At 41.3% G+C, this 9,373-nt stretch overlaps 1 protein-coding gene across 1 annotated transcript in view; it reads left to right on the forward strand.

The window, feature by feature from the left end:
* Positions 1-1,094: 1,094 nt before the first annotated feature.
* The window catches only part of TMEM35 (transmembrane protein 35), a 13,911-nt gene continuing 5,632 nt past the window's right edge, over positions 1,095-9,373 (forward strand). Inside the window, exon 1 of the mRNA XM_006776921.2 lies at positions 1,095-1,379. Coding sequence (XP_006776984.1) covers positions 1,260-1,379 — 120 coding nt within the window. The 5' untranslated portion in view covers positions 1,095-1,259. The remainder of the gene's footprint in view (positions 1,380-9,373) is intronic.

Here is a 9,373-nt window from a genome sequence, read left to right on the forward strand (position 1 = left end):
CTCCAGACTGCTGACTCTGGAACACTGCCGATCAAATAGTGTGTGTGTGTGTGTGTGTGTGTGTGTGTGTGTGTGTGTGTGTAATTACAGTGCTAAGCAATATCAAGTAAGTGTCATACTGATTATGTAAATTATTATATGGAGAGGCAGTAGAGCAATGGTTAAGAACTCAGGCTCTGGAAATAGCTGCCTAGGTTGGAATTCTGGCTCTCCATTTACTAGCATATACTCTTGGGCAAGTTACTTAACTTCCTTATCCTTCAATATTTCATACATAAAATGGGAGCTCATACCTAGCCCATGTTATTGCTGTAAAGATAACTTAGTTAATACAAGTAAAGGGTAGTGTCTAGCACTTTCAATAAATAAACAGAAAATAGCCAATAAATATTGGTTATTATAGGAAATCAGAGGAGAAAGAAATAAAATCCAGCTGAGAATGGATCAGGGAAGTCTTTATGAATGAGGAGACATTGAAGAAAAGATTGAATGTTAGTTAGGGAGTAGTGAAAGGGAATATAGTGGAGGTTGGAAAGCTCAGGTTGTATGGGGCCACGAGTAGAGAGGAGATGAGGGGTGGCACCTAGCAGTGGGAGCTATTGAAAGGTAAGCCAAGGGTCATGAATGAAAAGCTTAAAACTCTGGAGTTAAACCACTGGGCAATGGGAGCCATGAAAGGTTTTAGAGGAAGATAAAGAGAAAGTCTTCTTTGGCAGTAATCAAATCTGACAACTTTGCAGTTTTATCCTTGAGTGTTACCAACTGCAGAAAACAGCAACTCTGGGGACTGATGATTGGACTGAGAGAAAGGAAAGGGGAGAAAATGAGAGAGGTTGAAAAAATGAATGACAGAGGACTATAGAGAAGAAAAGTGCACCTGGTGGGACATGGTAGAAATGAGGTCATTCCTAATCCTCAGTCTAGAGGCAGCTCAGGAACTGAGTTTGAAGCCTAACCTACTTTTCCCCCATTTAAGACTTCAAGTTTCCATCTCAGTTTAGGGCTTCTTTTAACTTTGAGACTGTGCTTTTGGCCAGTGAGGAGCTGATGTAGGGCATTAGGACCCAGCAATTGTTGTAGTGAGAGAGGTAGAATCTGGATCTCAGTTTTTCTCTCCAGCTCCCTCCTCTCCCTTTGTCATTCTAGCTGCCTGCTGCCTCTGCAGCGTCCCTCTTGTTTTCTCTGTGTTAACTGCCAGCGCTTTAGACACACAGGGTGCGCAAAGCAGAGGATTAGTTGGGACCTGCCTTGGTGACTCCATGGCATCCCCCAGAACCGTAACTGTCGTGGCCCTCTCAGTGGCCCTGGGACTCTTCTTTGTTTTTATGGGGACTATCAAGTTGACCCCCAGGCTCAGCAAGGATGCCTACAATGAGATGGTAAGTGAAGCAAATGGGTGATGAAGAGCGCACCCGCAAGGGATAGCGAATTCCTCTCCCGGTCTTTTCTTCCTAGTCCTCAGTCCCATCCCCTTAACCCCCACCCCACCCGGACCCTCCCGTCTTCCCAACAACTTTACAGCTCGGAAGAAGCAGCTGGTCAGCAGCGATTTTATTTGTGGGCTAAGCTGAGAGCAACTGCTCTTCAGCCACTGAATGCCTGTTGGGGGAGGGGTTACCCAGCGAGTACCCCTCAATCCCCAAGCAATCCAGAAGGCTGAGACCTGCCTAACACCTGTCACCAGCAGGAACCCTTCCCTTCTTCCAGCACACCCAAAGTCGGGCAACCAGTCTGCAAGTCTGATTCCTCCCCTTGGAGCTAAGAGTTTAGGAAGCAGGAGAGTTTATCTTCGGGAAGAACAAAGGGGAAGAAGGGAGAGAGCTGGGAGAGACTGGGCTACTAAAACAAAATTTTAGGGGCGGGAAAGGTATTCCTCATTGCTAGCAGAGAGCTGATAGTATTCCCCTAGCAGCCTGGGCGTGTGTCTGTATCCTTGAGACAAAGCAGTCTTGGCCCAAATAAAGGTCACCAAGAGCTTGCTTCTTCACCTTCTCTCAGGGGAGAGCTGGATGTTTTGTTTTATTTTGTTATGTTTGTGGGCTAATCTGCACACTCTGCGAAGTCTGCCTTTTCTCTCCTGCAATAGTCCTTAATCCCCACCTTGCCTCCCTTGGATCCCAGAGCCAGGCCCTCTGAAGGTTTTCCCCTCTGCAGAGTTGGAATCACAGAAGGTGACTGGCCAAAACATCTCTGCAACCTGGGGGCTGGGCTCGCCAGTTCGCATGAAGAGGACTTGTTCTTCTGCCTTAGAGAAGGAGGAGATGGCAGGGGATGTTTCCAGCACTTTCAGTTACTGGCCTCTCCCCCTGTCACTTTGACTCTTTATTTCCCAGCTTCAGCTGAAGAGAAGCTGGTTCTCACTTTCTCTTTTTGCCAGACTGCCAGAAATAAGAGGGAGCCCATTACTGGGTTCTCAAGGTCAAGAAGGAAAGGAGCTTAGAGAAGGAATAAGGAGAGAGAGAGAGAAAGAGAGGCAAGAGGGACTCCTCTTTAGGGCTGTGGCAAGGAGGAATAGCCCCACAGCTTGACAGGAATACATAGCAATCCTGGAGCCCACTGTGGAATCTTCCAGGGTCCCTCAGCGCGAGCTGCATGTGGATGGAAACTGGCACATAAATTGTAGATGCTCAGAAAATGTTTGCAGGTAGCTCTGGCTTCTGTCTCAGGGTTAGAGCTGGTGCTTTCCATGTCTCCCTCATCACAGGATCACCCTGGGATGGGGGAAGGTAGCCGGTACTCAAGGGCCCAGGTCTAGCCCCAGTGGCAAATTCTAATAAGTTTCTCCTTCTTCCTTCCCCTCCTCCCAACATGTTTGACCAGATTAAATTAAAATCAGGTCAAACAGAGTATCCAAGGCAGCCTGCAGAGGAGAGATGAGGTAGCAAAAGCCACTAAAGGCAGCGGGACTGGGTGGAGGGGGAATGCCACTACATTTTTTCTTGGCAGTAGTAGTGTACTGTTAGATCACAAATAAATGAATATGCTCTTGTTTTTCTTTACTTTGCATATATTTATATGTTTTTGTGCACCTTAGGTATTTTAAGCTTTCCTTTCCTTGGGGATACAGTACCCTTCTTCAGTATACTCCCTGTCCCCCAGACCCTGCTCAGCTGCTTTCTAGCCCTCCATTCCCTAAGTTGCACTCGACGTACAGTGATAGGTTCTTCAGGCAATCCAACTAAAATGGAGTCACCAGGAAGCTTTCTACCAGCTTGGCAGGAGCTCATGAGGAGGAGCAGCCACAAATGGGTTTACAGTAGGTTTCTTCCTAGGGAGTGGAGCCATCTATTGCAATCTAATGAAAGGCAGAAGAAACAAATGTGAAGATTTCAAAGGAACATATTCAAATAGATATAATCTAATACAGCAGTACAGAACCATTTTGTGTGTGTGTGTGTGTGTGTGTGTGTGTGTGTGTTTACACATAATTCTGTGCTTCTGTGCTCAGGGGCACCTGGAGCGAATGGAAGAACTATATCTAAATTAGCTGGAAGATAGACTTCACAATAGTATTAAGCTTGGGAGGGATTTTTAGATTGTCCTTTTTCAGAGCCCCCTCCTGCATTGAGCACTGGTCCCTAAGCTGGAGATGGCTGTCTGAGGTAGGGCCCACTGAATAGTGCCTGGACTGACCTAGCTTTATTCTTGAACCTATAGGAAATGGGGGAAATTCAGTTATAGTACAAAGAAGGTGCTTAATTTATATTTGTTGAATGGATGGATGAATGAATGAATCACTGTAGCACTGTCTTGGCTGGTTACCATCCTTCATATTTCTCTATGATTCTCAGTTATACAGTTTAAGAGCTATTTCCTGATTCTTAGAAGGGAGCTACAGCCCCTCAGGACCCCAACCTTAGATTAGCTGAGATGATTATCTGGGTTTTTTTGTTTTCAATTTAGAAATGATTCCTCTGCATCAATGGAGTAAGTCTTATATTGACAGTGGTGGCCTTTATTGATAAGATCTCAAAATATTGTTGCTGCTGTTGTTTTAATATTATTTGTTCTTCAAAACAACTCTGAAATGTTTTAATATTTATTGTTATTTTCATTATTATTATTTATTCTTATTTTACTGATGGATAACTGATCCAAGATCATAGGGTAAGCTATTGTTGGAGCAGATTCTGTGATTCAGTACTCTCAATAGAGGAGTCATTAAATGGATTCTTTCTCCTTTTTCTGTATAAATTTGCATAAATTCAACTGCCACAATTCATACCTTGGGGTTTCATTTCACTTTGAAATCAATTTTTCAAATTCAGATTTTTTTCTTTTCTGCCAACTTCTTTTTATTGTTCTAAAGTCATTAGTGCAATGCTTAGGTGTTATCACCTCTCTGAAGAATCACTGCTAAAAACCAAACAGACAAATGACTATGAACTTCTTTCCTGTCTCTACTAGGGAAGCCAGGAGAAATTAGTGGAAAGAGTATAAGTTTTGAGTCATATAGTTTGAATCCTGAGTTAGTGCCCCAATTTCCTGATCTATAAAATGAGGATAATAATACCTACCTCAGAAGATTGTTGTAAATATTAACTGAGATTACATATGGAAGCATCTGGTACAGTATTGGGATATGATAGGTGTTCCAAAAATGTTCTGAGTGAGGTGATATTGATAATTGATTCTATTTAATGCAGTGATTTCCTCAATTGAGGAATTCGTAAATCGAGGGGTTAAAATCAGGCATATAGAAGAGCAAGATGTTATTTTCATTTGCCCTGGTGAATAGACTTTAAGCAATCAGCTAATATTGAAAAGTCCACACTTGTTGAGTAATGCACAGTGGATCCCATGCAGAATTTCCAGGTGCCTTTCTTGAATAGCCCATGTTGTGCATGTTGTCCTATACCTCCTCCAGATTTAGGAAGTTGTCATTATGAAGTATTCTAAATCCCATGGGAATTTAACATGACCAACCACTCCTCTGACCAAATGCCTTTATTAATTCACTTGAAATTGGAGAGCGCACTCACAAATGCTGCTAAGCAGCTATCTGTGTAGGCATGAGGAAAATATGAATGGTTGACTTGCTGTACATTCAGCTCCTTATAGCAGAGGTTCCATCCTGTAAGCACAAGGGGCCACATAAGAAATAGTAAAAGAAACGCCAAAACTCCTTTCACAATGAAGCCACGGGATTTTGGCCTTCAGGAAGACAGGGCAAGTCTCTGCTTCTTTACATCCTCTCATAGGGAAGATTTGTTGATTTGAGTTATATGCTTATCTATAGTTAAGTGCCCTCCTGTTTGTGTAACCCTAGGCAAACACTCCAGATATGTTTGGGCAGTTTATTTAATGTCCATAGGTAATCTTTTATGCTTCCAATCACTGCCATTCATTGCTTTCCAACTAAGCAATAAGACAGTAATTCACTGATGTGACTGCTCTCTGAAGTGGCACAGTACGTTTATTTCCTCAGAGAGGAAGGTGACCCTGAGCTGTAAAATGACTTTGCTTAGTTCCATAGCTAGCCATCCCAAGCTAAACTACAATGGAGCTTATACCAGGGATCTTGTAACCTCTCAGTGGCCAACAACTGTGCTTGTTTCAGAGTGACCTTTGACTGAGAGTAGAAATCAGACTCTTTTGCCCTAAAATGCAATCAGGGAAGGATCCACCTTTGTTAGTAGGACTAGGGTTCCCAGCTTCCTCTTTAGGTGAGCATTCTATGAAGTGGTTATCTTATCTAATAATAGACAAACATGGTAATTGACCATACCTTCGCTACGCCTCCCATTGGTTAATCAGCGAGATATGCAAATTAACTCGCCAACAAAGATGGCGGTTAATTTGCATATGTAGGCGCAAAGTGGCGGAGCGAAGACTGAAGGCAGCTCCGGCTGGAGCAGCGAAGGCTTGAAGGAGGTTCCGGCCAGAGCGAAGGCCTGGGTCCCGGGTGCCAGAGGAAAACCAGTGCCGGCAGCCAGGGGAAGGGAAGGCCTATTGCATGAATCTTTTCGTGCAACAGGCCTCTAGTATATTATATTTATTATATATTATATTTTATATGTAGTGCTTAAAATGTGTTTATCCTTCATGTGGATATTTGGCAATTAAACATATAATGACTTTTTATTGCATTTAAGAAATGATCTGTGATCCACATGTGGCATATTCTTCTACAGGGATTTAGGTAAATCATATTTGAGTCAGTAAATTTTGCAGCATTTATATAGGCATTATGGTGTAAGATAGCAACCAGGCTGGTTTGGGGAGGGTTGTAGGTTACAGAAAAATTAAGCAGAAAGTACAGAGTCCCCATATATCCCCTTTCCCTTACTTTCCCTATTATTCACATCTTGTATTAGTGTGCTACATTTGATACCATTGATGAGGCAATATTTATACATAATGATTAATGTCTATAGTCTTCATTAGGTTCACTCTTTGTGGTGTACATAGCATAGGCTTTGACAAGTATTTTTGTCAGTATCCTCTTCTGCTTTCATATAGTTTCTTCCCTGTATATTTTATTGAAGTATAACATACATACTAAAATGTGCACATTAAGTGCAAGGAATTTTTACTCCTATGTAACCAGCACCCACATCAAGAAACAGAACATAACCAGCACCTCAGAAACTGCCCCTCATGGCCCTTTCTAGTTATTACCTCCCCAAGGGCAATTGGTATACTAACTTCTAACAATATAAATTAGTTTTACCTGCATTTGACCTTTATATAAATGGGATAATGCAGTATATCAGCCAAATTATTTTTTCTTTTACTTAATTGGCATTGGTGAACTAAAGTGGACCAAAACACTTGCTCCATATTCCTATTTTATCCTAGTATCTGGCTTGGATCTGTTGTTAATTGTAATTAAAGATGAATATTATTAGACATTTTTGAGCTGTTCAAATTTAATGTCATTAATATGAGATCATGGACTGTGAAATATTGTGAAGAATAAATGACAAAAAAAGGTATGACTAAAGGAAAACTACATATGCTTTTGATTCATAACTGAGTCATATCTCCCCATATGACAAGAATGGATCCGCTTGATTCAACGCTATTATTATTAAAATAATTACTGTGGTTTGTAAATTTATGGATTTCTAATGGTGTAGTTAATTAATGTGTACCTATGGCCCTTGGTTGATGCTATGATGCTATGATTCTTTGACTAAATCTCCAAAATGCTTATTTAATTTACAAAATGGGAAACTGAGGTAATAAAATACTTAGCAATTTTCTCCAAGCAATCTAGGGACAAAAGGGAAATTGGAATTTAGCTTATCTTAAGAATCCTGGTCCAAGGATATTGCTGAATGATTGCCTTTGATTACGGGATTTGAAACATTCTCTTTCTTGCTTCCTTTCCCTAATAGGAAACTGTGATTACAGTGTCTGGGTCATTGCAATAGAGAGAAATGGACCTAACACAGTGAATTGCAAGAGTCTTTTGGGAGAGTCACTCAGGCAAGCCTCTTTATTCTTACAACAAAACCTCTTTATTATTAATGTTAGAACTGAGGTGGCCTGGACTAAACATTGATGGGACTGGCAATCTTTTGATATCTCCATCCTATTCCACAGAAAAAAAGAATAAAACGCTTCCTATGCTATCAAGACCCTATCTAAGCTTAGTTCTATTTCTAACAAATTAAGTACTCCCTGTCTGGAGTCTTGGAGAATAGATGCTGTCTGTACCTATTCAGCTCTGAACTAATGATTTGATGACATAACTTACCCAAATACAGTTTCTTCTTGAGAAAAGGAGGAAAGAAAGACAACAGCTGCATAAAAATATCCACATTTGCAGTTTAAGAGGTTAGATAAACAACTGAAAAAGTAATATGGAGTTACGCCAAGTAGAGAGAAAAAAAATCACTGAAGTCACAGGAACTTGATTTAAAGGCCCGGAATTTGACCCTAGGATACAGATTCCACGATAGTGTAGATCAGAATCTATTCTTGAATAATGGGTGGTTAGCCCTAACCAAAAAAGGAGCGCTTTGCAGAAGCCACTCAGCCAGCATCTGGAAGGTTTGATTCTAAAATGATGGTAAGAAATTCTTCTTCACTACCTTGTTCATCATGCCAGAAGCTTACACTTAGGATTTAGGAATTGCCTCCTGGAAAGCTTTGTGTTACTAATAGAAATAGTCTTTACTTAAAAGTGTTAAGCAAACCTCTTCAGTCTAGATTTCTGTCCCTAATGTACCCCTACTACAGTCACCAGAATGCAGAGGGGGAGAGAGTGGGCAGGTGGCATCTAGATGAATAGTAAGGGGAAATGGGCAGGTTTCTCCTCACCACCAGGTGACCTAACCCTCAGTTCTGCTCTGTTCCATGTGGGTCTGGCTCAGTTCAGCCCAGGGTTTTACTCTCCTACTGGTCAACCTCTCTCCTAATTTCTCTCTGAAAATCCCCAATTTAAACTAAAATGGAAAGAGGTAGGAAGACGAACATCTTGTATTTTCTTATATGCTCAGGAGCAGAGTAGGGACTACGGTACGGTGAAATTTTAAATAAAGACAGGATCATACAGGAATGGGATTAGGAAGAGGTGAGTGAGGCAGGGTTGTGCAAATGTAGAGTTGCATCCTGCCTTTATTTAAAATTTTGACTTTTGTTATGGATATTATTTACCTTAATCAATTAGTATTTTTGGTACTCTCTTAAAATTTTTACTCAAGGTAAATAGCCTCACTTACTTAACCTTAGTCACAGCCCTACTAAGAAAGATGAGGCTCAGAGAGCTCAAATAATTTGCCTATGGACACACAACTAGAAAAAAGCAGGGATGGGATTTGAACCCAAGCTTGTTTGAATCCAAACCCCTGCTTTTTTAACTGTGCCATCTGTCTTTAACAGTCCTCATAGGGGTTTATCTTGTACCACTCATGGTAATTCATGAAATAAGGGTGCATTCACTTGTCCAGAAGTGAAAGAAATGACTTAACATTTGTTTGAAACCTAGAGAGTATGAACACTATTCTAAGTGCCAGATGCTTCTGAGAGGTCAAGTTGGCTTTCTGCCCAATTCTTATAATACTTGTCTTGCATCTGGTGCTTTTGACTATCATCTTACTTTTTCTATTTTAATTTTTAAATTATTAAAATATTGTTGGCATACAATATTATATTAGTTTTAGGTGTACAATATAGCGATTCTACATTTTATACCTTATAATTTATCAGCACAATAAGTCTAGTAACCATCTCTCACTGTACAAAATTATTAACAATACTAGAGGCCTGGTGCACAAAAATTTGTGCACTCGGGGGGAGGGGGGTCCCTCAGCCCGGCCTGTGCCCTCTCGCAGTCTGGGACTCCTCGGGAGATAGCGACCTGCTGGCTTAGGCCTACTCCTGGGTGGCAGAGGGCAGGCCCAATCCCTAGGTGCAGCCCCTA

Source organism: Myotis davidii, unplaced genomic scaffold, assembly GCF_000327345.1.
Source record: "Myotis davidii unplaced genomic scaffold, ASM32734v1 scaffold2209, whole genome shotgun sequence".
NCBI classification, from domain to species: domain Eukaryota; kingdom Metazoa; phylum Chordata; class Mammalia; order Chiroptera; family Vespertilionidae; genus Myotis; species Myotis davidii.